General features: G+C 42.3%; 1 protein-coding gene across 1 annotated transcript in view; it reads left to right on the forward strand.

Annotated features, from left to right (window-relative positions):
- The first annotated feature begins 336 nt into the window (after window positions 1-336).
- Window positions 337-18,300, forward strand: part of PDE6A (phosphodiesterase 6A) — a 64,316-nt gene continuing 46,352 nt past the window's right edge. Inside the window, exons 1-4 of the mRNA XM_059062233.2 lie at window positions 337-810; window positions 8,921-9,073; window positions 9,706-9,795; window positions 10,346-10,486. Of these exons, the coding sequence (XP_058918216.1) occupies window positions 337-810; window positions 8,921-9,073; window positions 9,706-9,795; window positions 10,346-10,486 (858 nt within the window). The remainder of the gene's footprint in view (window positions 811-8,920; window positions 9,074-9,705; window positions 9,796-10,345; window positions 10,487-18,300) is intronic.

Raw genomic sequence — 18,300 nt, forward strand, 5'->3', positions numbered from 1 at the left:
TTTCAGTGCTTTCTTTTAGTTGAGCCCACCTCCTGCCCTGTGCAGAAACCTCTTCTGTTAGAAGACCAAGGTGAAAAGAAAGCTCTCACCTTCTCCCATCTGGGGCCCAGAAGCATCTGGAACACCCTGATCCTCATAATCCTTGTTCTGAGGAAATATTAATGATTTAATCTCCCAAGCTCACTCTCTCTCCTCTGCAGCCATACCAGTGAGATTCACAGACAAGACCCAGAGAAGTCTGGGTTGGAGCAGAACGCATCCTGACTCAGTTTTGTCACACAAAAAAGAGGCCAGCCTCAGCCCTCTCCACAGAAATAGGCAGTAGAATTCCCAGCCATGGGCGAGGTGACGGCAGAGGAGGTGGAGAAGTTCCTGGACTCCAATGTCGGCTTTGCCAAAAAGTACTACAACCTCCGCTATCGGGCCAAGGTCATCTCGGACCTCCTGGCGCCCAGGGAGGCAGCCGTGGACTTCAGCAACTACCACTCGCTGAGCAGTGTGGAGGAGAGTGAAATCATCTTCGACCTCCTGCGGGACTTTCAGGAGAATTTGCAGGCTGAGAAATGCGTCTTCAACGTCATGAAGAAGCTGTGTTTCCTCCTGCAGGCAGACCGCATGAGCTTGTTCATGTACAGGGCCCGAAATGGCATTGCGGAGCTGGCCACCCGGCTCTTCAACGTCCACAAGGATGCTGTCCTCGAGGAGTGCCTGGTGGTGCCCGACTCGGAGATCGTGTTCCCCCTGGACATGGGAGTCGTGGGCCACGTCGCACTCTCTAAAAAGATCGTGAACGTCCCCAACACAGAGGAGGTAACCTCTTTCCCATGAGAGGGAGGGCAGGGAGGCATTATTCTATGGGGTTCTGGGGTGCAAGTGAGATGGGGAGCTGCTAGCCACCAAGACTGGGCTGGTGACAACTTGGCACTTTTCTGTCTTTTTTTTACTTGTTTACTGATAACTTTCTATTTTGAAAAAAATAACCAAATTTAGAAGAGTTCAAAAATAGTACCAAGAACTGTATATCTTTCATCCAAATTCACCAACTGTTCACAACTTACCACATTTGCTTTATGTCTCCAGTTTTTCTGACACATTCGAGAGTCAACATATCCTTTTAACCACAGGTACTTTGCTGTGTATTTCCAGAACAAGGACATTTCTTACATATCCAGAGCACAATGATCAAATTCAGGAAATGTGACACTGATACAATACTATTATCTAATGAACACTCCATATTCAGTTTTTGCCAATCATCTCAATGATACCCACATAGCACTGTCTCTTTAGTCTCCTCCAATCTGAAACGGTTTCTTGATCTATCTTTGTTTTCCATGATGCTTATGTTTTTGAAGGGTGCGGGCCGACTATTCTGTAGAAATGTCCCTCCATTTGGGCTTGTCTGAAGTGTCTTCATGTTTAGATTCAGGCTATGCATTTCTGGCAGGTATATCATAGAGGGGATGTTGTGTTTTTCTTCATGCTTTACATCGAGGGACATAGGATGACAGCCTGTCTCATCATGGAAATGTCAAATTGACCACTTGGTTAAGCACTTGGCTCTGTCTTCTAAGAGTTCAGTGTTCCATGGGATTCTCCTGGCAGCTCTGACAAAGACTTCTTTGATCACCTAGAGCAAATCACTTAAGGCAGTTCTCCCCATAGCCCTCTGCCAGGGTCAATTCCTACTCATCCTTCAGATCTCAGCTTAAAGTTCTCTTCCTCAGGGAGACCCTCCCAGGTTCTTCTGTTAGTTTCCTTCCTAAAACCATCTATCACAATAAGCCCTGGAGGCCAGGCACCATGCCTGCCTTATTCTTCACTTTATCCCAGGACCCAGCAAATGTCTGGGACAAAGCAGATGCTCAGTAAACACTTGGCAAAAAGACTCACAATCAAGTAATTATTCAATAATCCCTGTAACACCTGGGCCTTGGTGGGAAATGGTTTTCTTTGACGCACACGGGGGCCGGATCTCCCGTGGGGTTCACCTCTCCTTGGCCCTCCAGGGGTAAGGGTAATGGTTCTGCACCCAGGGGGCTTCCCTGAGGACGCATCCAACTGGATTGGAGTCTGTTTTCCCTTCGATTCTCTCTAGACTTTAACTGTAGCCAACATGGGTTGTCACAGTCTTATAACTGCTTATCCTCATTTTACAGATGATGAAACTGAAATCCAGAAAAGTTAAGTAACTTTCTCTGAGTCACAGAGATAGAAAGTGGCAGAACAGGGGTTTGAATTCAGGCACTCTGGCTGGTGCCCACACCCTTCACTGCTCTGCTGTTCTATACCTCCTCCTTATCTAAAATACGAGGGCATTAAACAAAGTGCAGTTTACAACAGGTCATTTCAAATTGCATGGCAGAAAGTTAAGATGTTAAGCTTTGAGGTCAGTTCTGGGTGTGTATCAAGACTCAGTCACTTTCCAAGAACATGGCCTTGGCAAATTGTTTAGCCTGTTTGGGCTCACTTCCTAATTTATAAAATGGAGGGAGATACCTAGTTTCTCTAAGTGCTGTTGTAGGATCAAATGAGGGAATTATTTCTCACCTAGCAAAGTTCTTGGCATATAGTAATGACTTTTACTGGCAGCTCCTCCTCCTTGTTAATATTATTACTATTTTGTTGTTGCTGTTAAGGATCTATTTATTCTAAGGGATGAATGCTGTACCAGGTCTGGGTGGGATTTGGAGAAGAATCCAGTCCGGCCCTTCTGGAGCTTTCAGTTTAGATTCTATTTGTGGGGAAAACAGAGAACAGAGGTGCTGAAAGCTTCTATGGACCCTGGTGTTGAGGGATTGAGGATTTAGGAAGGTTCTCTAATTCTAAAATATCCCTAAGAGTTTGCTGAGCCCTGTGCTAAGGAACAGCTTGCTGTTTCCTGTTCTGCCCTGAAGTTCACTCTGGAAGTGATGGCTGTGCTTCCCCAGAAGATTTCTGGACATGCAGCCTCCTTGGTGGGTGCCTCAGGCTTGGAATGAAGTCAGTCTAGGTCAGCAAGCCTGTGTCCTCCACACCTGCATGTGTTTTTCCTTGAGATATCGTACTTTATTTGGGCCTTTGGATAGAAAGTGGGAGTTGGATGGAAAAGGAGCAGGAACATGGTATAGACTGGGGTCTGGGTCATCCCTGAACCACCAACAAGTGCTACTCTTAGCCTTTAGCTCCACCCCCACCCCCCAAAACCTGGGACATGCTTATAATCACTGAATTTTAAAAATGTGAAACCATGAACGGAGTTTCCCAGGGTTGTAATGTGGCTCCCATGCCCCAGCACATTCCTCCTTATCCTTGGGATCTCCTCAGGGAGACCTGTCGTTAGGGCTGCCAGATAAAATATAATATGCCCAGTTAAATATGACTTACAGATAAGCAAAGAGTACTATTTTAGTATGTGTTTTGTGCCGTCTCAAACTGCCAATAACCAATGTTGTGATTGGACCAGGCCTTGTGGTTCTTATGATGAATGCAAGATACCCTTCAGCACTAACCATCAGGAAACTTTGAAAAAATAAAGGTTTATTATTTACAAGACCTGGAAATTACATAGCACACCTGGGGCCGCACAGGGAGGTCTCAGGTAGAGAGGGAGAGTGGGGTCCAGCCTAGGGTTTTTATGGGGGTCGAGGGTAGGGGCATAGGCTTTCACAGGCTCACTTTTTATTAGTTAATTTAAAACATAAGAGCAGAAATTTAAATCATGGTAAGAGAAATTAGAAAATAAAAAGTGGCCCCAAATGATCAGTTATGGAGATCAGCCAGGATCTTTAAAACAAAGGAGCCTCGGGCTTCCCTGGTGGCGCAGTGGTTGAGAGTCCGCCTGCCGATGCAGGGGACACGGGTTCGTGCCCCGGTCCGGGAAGATCCCACATGCCGCAGAGCAGCTGGGTCCGTGAGCCATGGCCGCTGAGCCTGCGCGTCCGGAGCCTGTGCTCCGCAACGGGAGAGGCCACAACAGTGAGAGGCCCGCGTACCGGAAAAAAAAAAAAGACAAAGGAGCCTCAGTGGGAGGAGGTGGCCTGGCTCTTAATCTCGTGTGTGGCTGGCAGCGTGTTTATTTGAGATAGCCAAATAGCCGTCTTTGAGGTGGATGTCTCAGCAAAGTCTAAGTCATGCACTTACATTACAAAAGTGAAAACAAACAAAAAACTACACAAGGTGTCAAGCTCACACTACCGTACACCCTCTGCAATATTTACGATATACTAAAAAATTACTTATCTGAAATTCAAATTGAATTAGTCATCCTGTGTTTATCTGCTAAATCTGGCAACCCTACTTGCCATTTAGTATTTGTGTATTTATTCTTTACCCTTTCTCCTTAGGAAAGCCCACAAGGCCTGTTTGTTCCTGTGCGTCTTATTTACCACTGGTCCCCAGACCTAGTCCAGTGCCTGGGACAGAGTGGGTACTCATTACAGTTTACTGAGTGAATGAATAAATGATGGCCCTTTCCCAGTGGGCTTGATATTGTGTGTGTTTTTGTTTTTTTTTTTTCTTTTTGGTACTTGGACCTCTCACTGTTGTGGCCTCTCCGGTTGCAGAGCACAGGCTCCGGACGCACAGGCCCCGCGGCCATGGCTCACGGGCCCAGCCGCTCCGCAGCACGCGGGATCCTCCCGGACCGGGGCACGAACCCACATCCCCTGCATCGGCAGGCGGACTCTCAACCACTGCGCCACCAGGGAAGCCCGATATTGTGATTTATAAAAAGAAATATTTATTTGGTCTTTGTCCTGGTTCCTAGCACAGAACTGATCCTTGTAATTTCCTGAGTGATAGAACCACCTGACACTGAGCTCCTAAATCCCTTGGAATTTCCCAGGTGGTCAGTGGTCTCTTGTTGTAATGTGGGGACTCTTGGTGGGCTCCTGGATGGGGGCCGGTCATGAGAAAGATCAAGGCATGATTAGACACTTGGAACTTTCAGCCCATCCCCCACTCCCTTAAGAGGGGAGAGGGGTTGGAAATGGAGTTAATAATCTATCATGCCTTTGTGATGAAACTGCCATAAAAATCCGTAAAAGTACAGAGTTCACAGAGTTTCTGGATTGGTGAACACATGCATGTGCTGGGAGGGTGGCGCATACCCCAACTCCAGGGGGACAGAAGCTCCTGCACGCAGGACCCTTCTGGATCTCACCTTATATATCTCTTCATCAGACTGTTCACCTGTACCCTTATTATACAATAAACCTGTAAATGTAAATACTTCCCTGAGATCTATGAGCTGTTCTAGCAAGTTATCAAACCCAAGGAGGAACCTCGATTTATAGTCAGTCAGGCAGAAGTATAGATGGCAACCTGTGACTTGTATTTGATATCTGAAGTGGGGGCAATCTTCTGGGACTGAACCCTTTCACTGGTAGGTTCTGATTCTCCAGGTAAACAGTGTCAGAACTGAACTGAATTGTTGGATACCCAACTAGTGTCAGAGAATTGGCCAGTGTGGAAAAAAACACCTACGTATCTAGTTTGAGAAGTGTTGTGAGTGTGGCAGTAGCGTGAGAGTAAAGGAGAACAAATGAGCTTTTTCTAGACACAGACAAATCCCACTTCTGAAGACTGAACCTGAAAACACTGCCATTTCCAGAGACTCTTACATCTGTTGTCTCGCTCTCCTTCCTTCACTATGACACCTGGAACCCAGCATGCCAGGCCGGAAAGAAACCTCGAGGAGGACCTGGTCCAACATTCCAATTTTACCAAAAGGAAAACTGAGGCTCAGAGAGGTTTCGGCTACTGACAGTTTACTGACTGGCTCATGAAGCCACTCAGAGAACAAGTCCCTCCCTCCTGGCGCCCCAGGACATCACCCATCCGGTGGGGGCCTCCTTCACATTATGGTTTGAATTGTGAGTGCCTGTTTTACATGATGTCCCCACTGTACAGTGATAACCCATTGATAACTCACCTCGCTTACTGGCCTTGGCATATCCAATGCCTCTCACAGAGCCAGTGCTCAGCAAATATAAGTGAATGAATGAATCAATCCAGCAATGAATCAATCAGTGTATCAATGAATAAAGTACTGAATGAATGCAGTGGCTGTGCCATTTACCAGCAGGGGAATAATTGTCTATAAAACAGGGAAGGAGAGAATTCTGTGTGACAGGGCAGATGTGAGAGTTAATGAATTGTCCGGCTCTGGGCCAAGTACATCATTATTATCCAATAAATAGATGTCATCATGGGATGCAACAGAGCTTGGCACTGAGAATGTTTGAAAAGAGGAACTGGGATTTCCAGGAATGAGAAGCAGTCTTGCATTACACTGGAATAAAATGTAAGCTCTTTACAGTGGCCTCCAAGGCCCTGTCAGATAAGGCCTCTGCCCATCTCTCTGACTTCCTTACCCTCCAATCTCCCTCACTACACTGGTCTTCTTCCTGTTTTTCAGATCAGCCAACTCGCTGCCCTCTCCTGGCTTTTGCTGCATTCTCTGTGCTCTCTGCTTGGAATGCATTTCACCTGCCTGGCTCCTCTGAGCCTTCAGCTCTCCACTTACCTCTTGGAGAAGCGTCCCTACCCACCATGACTGACCAAAGCAGCTTCAATCTGCCACCATTTCCATCACTGTCTATAGCACCATCCAGTTTCTCTCCTTCAAAGCAGCTGTTTACTTGCTTTTTGTCTGCCCACCCCATTTGACTGGAAGCTTCACTAGGGAAAGACATTCACCCCTCTTGTTCACTGCCTAACCTGAGGGTCTAGAACAGTGCCTAGCATACAATAGAAGGCACTCTGTTAATGCTAAGTGAATGAATGAACAACTGTGGGCTTTCCTTAGCTCGACTTCTGACTCCTGGGCTTTAAGATAAACAGTTTGAGCTAAATCGTTTCTAAGGCCCGTCCATCTCTGATAAGCTGAGGTTCTATGACACAGTTGTTTAGAACACTGTATATGCTGAAAATATAAGGATGACAATGACTAGGCAAACACCAGTCAATTGGCAGCTGTACTATTTGTGAGAAAGTTCCAGGGCCGAGAAGTCAGTGGGAGAGAAGGTACTGGTGGATTTAGTAATATCTGCCTCAGATGAGGGTAAGGCCCAAGTACTGTTTTCCTTGACGGAAGTGAATATTGCAAGACTGAACTGACTTCATGAAATGAATCTGAGCATGCCCCACTCAGGCCTGTGTTTAGGGATTCATCAGTGTCCTTAGAGAGCGACGTGGAAAACCCCTGTGGCTAATGCCTCTTTAGAGATTTTGCTTAATCCTTGAACACTAATTCAAGTAGAGCACTACAGGCTTCTCTTAATTCCTTTACCCTTCACCTGGTTTGAGACAGCTTCCTTGACAATAGTGCCTGTTTGTTTAATCCCACTCCAACTGGAAGAAATTAACAGACGCAGAGCACCACACTCTGAACTTCTACATTGTGGAAAAAATACCACACACCCGGTTCTAGCAAAGCTCTGTGAATTGGCTCTATGAAATACATTACCCTTCTCAGAACAGCATGAACTGTACATGTCTGGGCTGGCTTGTGTCCAAGCAATGCTGAACGTTGGGAAACCTCACAGTGCTACCAGGAAACAGAAAGGTGGATTGTTTGGGATTTAAGACAATTCGGGTTCTGTCTCCCCTTTCTGACCACCTGGACTGCAACGCCCTGTACTTGCCTCCATGTTTGCCTTCAGGGTGAGGTGTGGGGGGGGTGTGTGCTCCTCTGTACTTCCACTGCTTTGAGCCAACACTTATGTCCTGCGTTACTATTACTGAGTTATCTGTGTGTTGGCCTGAATCTTAGTCTTCTCTGTATCCCTAGTGCTTAGCCTAAGGCCTGACACAAAGTGGGACTTCCATTAAGATTTGTGAAATGGGGGGCTTCCTGGGTGGCGCAGTGGTTAAGAATCCGCCAGCCAATGCAGGGGACATGAGTTCGAGCCCTGGTCCGGGAAGATCCCACATGCCGCAGAGCAACTAAGCCCATGTGCCACAACTACTGAGCCTGCGCTCTAGAGCCCATGAGCCACAACTACTGAGCCCACGTGTTACAACTACTGAGCCCACGAGCCACAACTACTGAAGCCCGCGCACCTAGAGCCCGTGCTCCGCAACAAGACAAGCCACCGCAATGAGAAGCCCACGCACCACAACAAAGAGTAGCCCCCGCGCTCCACGCAACTAGAGAAAGCCTGCGTGCAGCAACGAAGACCCAGCTTAGCCAAAAAAAAAAAAAAAAAAAGATTTGTGAAATGGGGATATCCATTGGACTGGCTGTGTGGTGCTAGAACTGGATTGCGAAAAAAGCTGAAAGTAACAAGTTATTTGGTTCCATGACCTAGACCCAGGTCTGCCCTTATCCAGCCTTCCCTGAAAGGCAGCAGAGCTGAGGGCAGGTTCTGGAATCACACACACAAACAAGTAGTAAGTAACGTTAACTTTCTTGAGTTTCAGTTTCCCCCGCGGTAAGATGGACTACTAATGGTCCCATCTCACAGGTTATTGGGAGGAATAAAGTGAGTTGATGCAGGCAAAGCACCACACACAATACCTGCTAGCTACTGTGATTATACTCACTAAGGTCTTTTCCGCACTCACGCTTCTATTTTGAGCTAAACTGCCATCACCTCAAGAGAGCCTTCTCGAAACCTTCCTCCACAGATAAAGTCAACCCTCCACCCCCATCCTTGGGCCTCTACAGTGCTGTGCTCACATTGTCTCCACAGCCCTTAGTGGGTCGTATTTCAGACTTTGTTCTACTGGATTTTGGAGGCTTCCAGGGCAGAAATCATCTCTAATTGCCTTCCCCCGCTGAACTGGAGTAGATGGAAATGTCTTCATTCTTTTGCCAACAAGAGAATGGGGAGCCCCCTTACCCTACCCCTACCATGGGCACCTGGGGCTCTGTGTTGTTTTACTGTCTTTGCTCTTCATCTGCCCACTCAGGCTTGTCTCTGCCTTCCTTCAGGATGAGCATTTCTGTGACTTCGTGGACACCCTCACAGAGTATCAGACTAAGAATATCTTGGCTTCTCCCATAATGAATGGGAAGGACGTGGTGGCCATAATCATGGCTGTGAATAAAGTGGACGGGCCCCACTTCACCAAGAGAGATGAAGAGGTAAGAATGCTTTAGAAATTGCTGGGGTGGCCATGCTAGCACATTCTCCCAGCTCACAAATCCTCTGACCCTTGCTATTTGGCCTGGCCTTGGTTTCCCCATCTGTAACATAAAGAAGTTAGTAGTCTGATGCTCTGTGAGGAAGGCAGGGCAGGATAATCATTAAGATGTTTGACTTTGGAGCCAAGAAAGTAGGGAAAATTGTTCTGGTTCTGCTAATATCTGTCTGACTTGGGCATGTTGCATAAGTTCTCTGAACTTCAGTTTTCTTATTTGTAAAATGGAGATGATTTTTTAGTATCTCTTAAATAGAGTATCTATAGTATCTCTTGAGGTAGTTGTGATGACCAAGTAAGATAACATACATAAATGACTTATCACAGGGCCTGTGAACTCAATAAATAGTAGCAATTTTTCATGAATACACCCCTATTAACAGAGACATTCTACATTCTGTGAGTTTTTCCCTCTTATAATGCATCATTTTATGAGTCAGCCTTCCATGATCCATCTGCTCAAACTATCTCAGATGAAGCTTTGAAAATGTTCAGACTTATTTGCTGATGGTGGAAGTGGCCAGAGGAGGAATTTCTCCTTCTCATCTGTTTCCCCTCATGCTGTTTGATTTTCAGGTTCTTCTCAAGTACCTCAATTTTGCAAATATAATCATGAAGGTGTTCCACCTGAGTTACCTGCACAACTGTGAGACTCGGCGCGGCCAGGTAAAGGGCTTGGCTCATTGGAATGGACTGGATGCGTCCTTTTACTGAAGCATTGATATGCTCAACTGGAAAGGCAGTGATAATAAAAGTGCCCAGGAACCATCATACTGCCTCTGCTCAGCACCTCTGGGGTTCATGAGGTAGTAGATGTTTGTAAAGCTGTATCCCAGAGTGATTGCATGAACAAGCTTTCAAGTCAGGCAGCTTGGATTTGAATCCCTGCTAAGCCATTTACTAGCTCTAAGACCCTGAGCAAATCACTTAACCTCTCCGAGCTTCAGTCTCCCCATTTGAAAAATGGGGAAAATTACGGGATAATGTATGTAAGGCAGTTGTGCTCAACCAATGTTTGTTATTATCATTCTTATTAACAACCTAGGAGATAAAAGAAATGGGAAGAGTTGGACCCAGTAGAAGCTGCCCAGTTATTCACCTCTCTGAACCTTAGTTTCTCCATCTATAAAATGGGAACAATTATTGTATCTCTTGGTTATTGTGAGCTGCTGCTCTGTGCCTCAGAAACACTGACTATGTTTTTGTATTTTTTCAGATACTACTGTGGTCTGGGAGCAAAGTCTTTGAAGAACTTACGGACATTGAGAGGCAGTTCCACAAAGCCCTGTACACAGTCCGAGCCTTCCTCAACTGTGACAGATACTCCGTGGGGCTCTTGGATATGACCAAGCAGAAGGTAAGAAGACTTCAAGAGTAGACATTTTCAAGAACAGGTTAAATATATACCAGGTGGAGCCCAGATTCTGTCACAAATTCAGTGCTCAGGGAAGAGTCTGGGAGGATGTGGATGGTTGTGAAAAGATTTTCATAGGTCTTTTACACTGAGGAGAGGACTACCAACCTTTAAAGAGGAAAAGTCATTCTAGGGCACAGGGGAGTAAAAATAACCTGTATCTTCCCTAGTCTGTTGGAAAAAAATGAGTATGTGAGAAGAAGTCGTGATGAGGTGGTGAAGGTAAGTGATAAAGAAGTTTCCATGCAGGATGAAAGTCCAGAAAGAGGAAAGTTGCCAACTTCAGGAATTCTCAGAAAATGCACTCAAAGGTGGGAAGAAACTTTTCCTATGGTATATGGAGCCCAGGGCTCATCCAGGCAATTGAAGTGGATGCATATGCTTAGATCTGGTCCCTCAGAATGCTCTGGGGTCACGTTGGCTAAGGCGGCAGAGACTCACCTGGCCCCCAGTCATGTTCTTCAGCTAGCTTTTCCCAAACCAGCTCTCCCATTGCTCTTTCTCTACCTGTCTCTGCTTCCTGGAGCTAATCATTTTCTGCCTTGGAACAGAGTTCCAGAGTTATCTAGATATGTGATTTCCTCTCCCAAAGTCCCAAGATCCCTGTCGGTTTCATTTTGCATGCTTTGTCATGCTGCGTGTGGCACACAGCCCAGTGGAGACCCTCCAAATATTTGGTCAAATGAATAAATGAATTGCAGAATCTGGGGTTGGAAAAGACCTTAGGTCTAGTCTAGAGGCTCCCAAATGTGACAGTAAGTTAGGATCTTCTGAAGAACTATTTTAAAATTGCTGGGCTAATCATCAAAAAGTCTACAAACAATAAATACTGGAGAGGGTGTGAAGAAAAGGGAACCCTCCTACACCATTGGTGGGAATGTAAATTGGTACAGCCACTATGGAGAAGAGTATGGAGGTTCCTCAGAAAACTAAAAATAAAACTCTCATATGATCCAGCAATCCCACTTCTGGGCATATATCCGGACAAAACTATAATTCAAAAAGATACATGCACCTCTATGTTCATAGCAGCACTATTCACAATAACCAAGACATGAAAGCAACCTAAATGTCCATCGACAGAAGAATGGATAAAGAAGATGTGGTACATATATACAATGGAATATTACTAAGCCATAAAAAAAGAATGAAATAATGCCATTTGCAGCAACACGGATGGACCTAGAGATTATTATGCTAAGTTAGTCAGACAAAGACAAATATCATATGATATCACTTATATGTGTAATCTAAAAAAAATGACACAAATGAACTTATTTATGAAACAGAAACAGACTCACAGACTTCAAAAATAAACTTATGGTTACCAAAGGGGAAATGTGGACAGGAGGGATAAATTAGGAGTTTGGGATTAACATATACACACTACTATATATAAAATAGATAATCAACAAGGACCTGTAGCACAGGGAAATCTACTCAATATTCTGTAATAACCTATATGGGAAAAGAATCTGAAAAAGAATGGATATATGTATATATATAATAGAATCACTTAGCTGTACACCTGAAATTAATACATTGTAAATCAACTATACTCCAATAGAAAATAAAAATTAAATTAAAAAAAGAATAAACAGAAAATCTAACTAGACCTATAACAAATAAAGAGATCGAGTTAGTAATTTTAAAAAACTTCCTACAAAGAAAAGCCCACAACCACATATTTTCATGGATGAATTCCACCAAATATTCAAACAAAAATTAATGCCAATCCTTCACAAACTCTTACAAAAATAAAAGAGGATGGAATATTTCCCTACTCATTCTATGAGGCCAGTATTATCCTGATACCAAAGATATCACAAGAAAAAACCCTACAGACCAAAAACCCTACAGAATACAGATGCAAAAAATCTTCAACAAAATACTAGCAAAATAAAACCCTGGTCACATATAAAAACCATGGTCAATTGATTTTCAACAAGGGTGCCAAGACCATTCAAAGGGGAAAGAATAGTCCTTTTAACAAATGGTGCTGGAACAACTGGATATCCACATGCTAAAGAATGAATTTGGGGTCCTACTTCACATCATATACAAAAATTAATTCGAAATGGAGCACAAACCTTAAACTATAAAATCTCTTAGAAGAAAACATAGATGTAAATCTTTGTGGCCTTGGATTAGGCAACAGTTTCTTGGATATGACATCAAAAGCACTAGTAACCAAAGGAAAACCAGATAAATTGGGCTCCATCAAAATTTAAAACATTTGTGCTTGAAAGGACACTAATGAAGAAAGTGAAAAGACAATCCACAGAATAGGAGAAAATATTTGCAAATCATATGTCTGATAAAGGTCTAGTATGTAGAATATAAAAAGAACTTTTAAAATTAGGAGTATGGACAGACTTAGAGAACGAACTTATGGTTACCAAGGGGGAAGGGTGGGGAGAAGGGATAGTTAGGGAGTTCTAAATAGACATGTACACACTGCTGTCTTTAAAATGGATAACCAGGTGGGTCTCTGCCGGGGACATGGGGAAAGCGAGGGGCCTGCGGGCCTGGGTGCACCAGGCTGCTGTGAGGCCCCCAGGGGAAGCCACGCCCGGCCCCGGGCCCCCCACACGGCAGGCAGCCTCTCTGCGGGCCTCGGCTGGCGGAGTCAGGGGGAGAAAAGTGGCATAAATGCCAATGTCTTTGCTGAGACCAAGAAAGACCCCAGTGCCTTGGTGCAGAAGCTGGGCATGGACGCAAAGGGCATCACCTCCATCAGGAGAGGTGCCGAGGCCAAGGCTGTTTTGCCCAAGAAGAAGAAGCTGAAGCTGAGGTGTAAGAGGTGGCTGTAGAGGGATGCAGTTTCAATCCCTGGTTTGGGAACTAATCCCATATGCAGCGGGGCAACTAAGCCTACGCGCTGCAAATACTGAGCCTGCGCGCTTGGCGCCACAACCAGAGAAAAGCCTGTGCACCACAACGAAGAGCCCACGCACCGCAAGGAAGAGCCAGCTCAGCCAAAATAAAATTTTAAAAAATAAAATAAAATGGATAACCAACTAGGACCTACTGTACAGCACAGGGAACTCTGCTCAACGTTATGTGGCAGCCTGGCTGAGTCACTCCACTGTGCACCTGAAACTATCACAACATTGTTAATCGGCTATACTCTAATATAAAAGAAAAAGTTTAAAAAAAAATTAGGAGTATGAGATTAACAGATACGAATTACTATACATAAAACAGATAAGGAACAAGGATTTACTGTATAGTCACAGGGAACTATATAACCTATAATGGAAAAAAATATATATATAACAATCACTTTGCTGCAAACCTGAAACTAACACAAAATTGTAAATCCACTATACTTCAGTTTTTTTTGAAAGTTTGATGTTTTGCTCATGAAGAAAAAAAAAACCTCCTACAACTCAACAATAAAAAGATAACCCAATTTAAAAAAATAAAGTAAAATGAAATAAATAAACATTGCTGGGTTACACGATAGTCTGCCTTTTTTACATAATGTTCTGTGAACATAATTTTTATCAGTGCATGTGGATTTTTTGAAGACAATACACATAACACACACACAGAAAAGAGCACTAATTACAGGAGACTAGTTCGATGAATTACCACAGAATGAACATCCCACTTAACTACCACCAAGATCAAGAAATAGAACATAACTGGCCCCTCAGAAGCCCCTTTCTTACCCCTTTCCAGTAACTCCCACCTCTTCCTCCCTAAAGGTAACCACTATCTGACCTTTAAAGCCATGTTAGTTTTGCCTATTTTTGAAGTTCATATAAATGGAATCATATAAATATATACTCTTTTGCATCTGGCTTCTTTTGATCAACATTTGGGTTGTAAGATTCATTCTTATTGCTCCTCATAGCATTAGCTCATTAATTTTCATTCTTGTGGAATATTCCATTATATGAATAATCTGCAAAGTATTTATTTATTCTACTGTTGATGGACATTTGCATTTTCAGGTTTGGGCTTTTATGAATATTGCTATTATAAACACTCTAGTACATATTTTTTGGTACACAGTTGTACCCATTTCCCATTTCAGTTAGGTATTTACCTGGAAGTAGAAATTCTGGGTAATAGCTTTTTTTTTTTTTTTTTGATATTTATTTATTCACGGCCACTTCGGGTCTTAGTTGCGGCATGCAGGATCTTTCCTTGTGGTGCACGGGCTTCTCTCTAGTTGTGGTGCATGGGCTCCAGAGCACATGGGCTCGGTAGTTTGAGACGCACAGACTCTCTAGTTGAGGTGCGCGGTCTCAGTAGTTGTGGCATACGGGCTTAGTTGCCCCGTGGCATGTGGGATCTCAGTTCCCTGACCAGGGATCGAACCTGTGTCCTCTGCATTGCAAGGCAGATTGTCAAACACTGGACCACCAGGGAAGTCCCTAGCTTTTTTTTTTAATTGAAGTACAGTTGATGTACAATATTACATAAGTTACTGATGTACAATATAGTGATTCACAATTGTTAAAGGTAACAATTACCTTTAATATTCCTCCTCTGGGTAATAGTTTTAATAGATATTGCCAATCTGGTTTTCAAAATTGTTGTACCATTTTACCCTCCCACCAGCAATGTAGGGGGTGTCCTCACTAATATTTGGTATTGCCATCTTACTAATTTAGTCATTTTGGTGGGTGTATAGTGTTATCTCTTTGGGTATTAACATGTGTCACCTAATGACCAGGAAGCTTTATGTTTATTGACCATTTGGATATCTTTTGTGAAGTGCCTGTTCAAGTCTTTTCCCCATTTTTAAAATTCTATTGTATGTTTTTATCTTACTTATTTGTCAGAGTTCTTAACAAATTCTGGATATGGGTCCTCTGTTGAATGCAACATTGCAAATATCTTCTCCCATACTGTGCTCTCATTACCTTATGTTTTGATAAATGTAAGTTTTAAATTATAATGTAGCCCAATTTATCAATCTTTCCCTTTATGGTTATTGGTTTGTATGCCCTATTTAAGAAATCTTTCCTGGCCCCAAGGTGATAAAGATATTCACCGATGTTAACTTCTAAAAGCCTTATTGTTTGAACTTTCACGTACAGCTCTACAATCTACCTGACATTTCGAAAATATATAGCATGAAGTACTGTCAATATTAATTTTTCCCATATAGATATCCAATTGACCAGTACTTGAAAAGACCATCCTTCTCCCCCACTGTTCTACTGAAAAGACCATCTTTCTCTATCATACCTCTATCATCAATCAAGTGTCTATATATTGGGTCTGTTTCTGGACTCTCTATTTTGTTCCCTTGGTATATTTATCTATTCTTCTGTAATACCATACTATCTTAATTATAGTACCTCTAATGAAATATCTTGATATGCAGAGGTAAAAGACCTCTATGTTTGTCATTATATACTAGAGTTTTTCATCATGCTTTACGTCTCTTATACTCCTTTCTGTATTTCCTGCCCTTTTATATTTTTGTTTTTTAGTTTGAATATTTCTTCTGTTCTATCTTCAGTTGTGTCTAATTGGCTGTTAAAACTATCTATTGAGTTCGAATTTCAGGTATTTTTTAATTTTAGAATTTCCCTTTCATCTTTCTTGAGGTTTCCAGTGCTCTTCTAAAATTCTCTGTTCTGTATTTGATTTCTTGGACATAATCAGTTATTTTAGAGTGTGGGTCTGAGAGCTATAATATCTGTAGATATATTCTATGGCTGTCTTTTTATAGTCTGTTTTATCTCTTGATTTTCAGTTAATCCTTATCCTGTACATGACTATTTATTTTTGTTTGAACATTAGAGACATGTATAAAACATTTTAGAGATGATTTGAAACTCTGGGCAATGTTATATTCCTCCAAAGGGGATTTATGTTACTTCTGGCTAGCAGCTGAGGTAAAGGCAGAGCATCTGAATCCAGTCAGGGATTGAGCTGATTTGAAGCTTGTCTTCAGTTTTTGCAAGGGATGTTCTGTTTCTGATTCACTTTTACTCCTAGGGTATAAACCTTTAAGAAGGGCCAGCTGAAACCTGGGTTGATTTCAAGGGTCCCTGCTCCTTGGCAGGCGCTGAATTCCAATTTTATCCTACTAGGCCAGTAAGTCTGCCCAGCTTCCCAGCTGCTCCACAGCATCTTTGGTATCAGCAAGGGGATCAAGAGGAAAAGCTGCATCAGACATTAGGCTCACATCTCTGGGCTTCCCTTCTCTGTGGGATCTTGGCCCATCAAGTCCTTGCTGCCTTGCTAGCTCTATGATTCCTTCAAACAAATGTTTATATACACATATGCACACATACACATATACAGTCCAGATTTCATAATAATTCTCAGTTGGAGGACTGGTCTGAAACAAACTGGCCACCATTAATAGGAGTAGAAATCCTCTTTCTTTGTTCTTTAGTCCACAGAGATTTACTTCATTCTTCTAAATAGTATGGATATACCATAATTAATTTATACTTTCCCCTATTTCTGGGCATTTAAATCATTTCTAAATAGTCTTGCAATTAAAGACAATGTTATAATGAACAACCTTGGAGTTAAATTCCTGCACACTTGACAGAGACTATCTATAGGACAAAGCTGTAGAAGTAGATTACTAAGAAAAAATTTTTATTTTGCTTTCCCCAAATTTTCCCTCTAAAGGCTAAATCATGTTATACTCTCACTTGCACTGCATGAGAATTCCATTTCTCCAAACTCCTGCCAATTCTGTATATCAAAAATCTTTAAAAAAAAAAAATCTTTTAGTTTTTCCTACTTAAATGGGCAAAAAATGTTTTTGTTTTTTTAAATTGTTTTTTCACTGATTACCAAGTGAGGGTAAATACATTTATTTGTTTATTTGTGAGTTAACTTTTTTTCTTCCATACATTGCCCAGAAACTCTGGGCAATGTTATATTTTTCTGGGCAATATATGCCCATTTTTCCACCTTTAAAATTGAATTCATTGTCTATTTCTTATTAAAATATAGGAGTGTTTTATCCATGATATAGACTATATCTCTGTCTCATAGGCTGCAACCATATTTTCCCTTTCTATGGATTATATTTTAACTTTGTTTATGGCATCTATCATCATACAGAAGATTTAAATTTTCTTTTATGGCTTCTGCGTTTTGAATTTTGTTTAAGAAAGACTTCTTCAAACTTAATCTTATAGTCTGAAATAATCTGATGTGTTTTGATTAATATATTTTCATCTTTCACTCATCTTTTGATATTATTAATATGTTATGGTATAAGGTAGGGATAAATTTTGTGCCCCCCTCATAATTCCCCATTTAAAGAACAGTCTACCCTTTCTCCAATGTTTTGAAATGCCACCATTTTGATGTGCCATTTTACCATATAACAGATTTCCATATACTCATGGGTTTATTATTCTGATTTTTGCCTTTAAAATAGCTCCCTAAGTGATTCTGGTGCAGTTGGGCCATATACTGATTTTAGGGAATCTCTGGTTCTAGTGCAACTGTCCATTTGATTTTTGTAAATTATTGAATCAAGTATTTTGCCAAATATGACTAAATCCAGCAATAAGCACTTTGATACTCCTTCAGGAAGTAGCAAATGAATTCATACAAATGAATGGTTCTTTTTTTAAATCAAAAGAATTTCTGATTAGTTTAATTCAAAAGAAATTTGGAGGTACAAACTGAGCACCATTTTAAGGCATTCAGTTTGCACCTTAAAGGATCTGAACACAGCTCTGAGCTGCAGTGTTCTGTCCTCTGTTTCTTTTGAACTCTCCCTCAAAAAGGAAAGTCACATTTAAGCAAGAATA

Source organism: Kogia breviceps, chromosome 4, assembly GCF_026419965.1.
Source record: "Kogia breviceps isolate mKogBre1 chromosome 4, mKogBre1 haplotype 1, whole genome shotgun sequence".
Lineage (NCBI taxonomy): Eukaryota > Metazoa > Chordata > Mammalia > Artiodactyla > Physeteridae > Kogia > Kogia breviceps.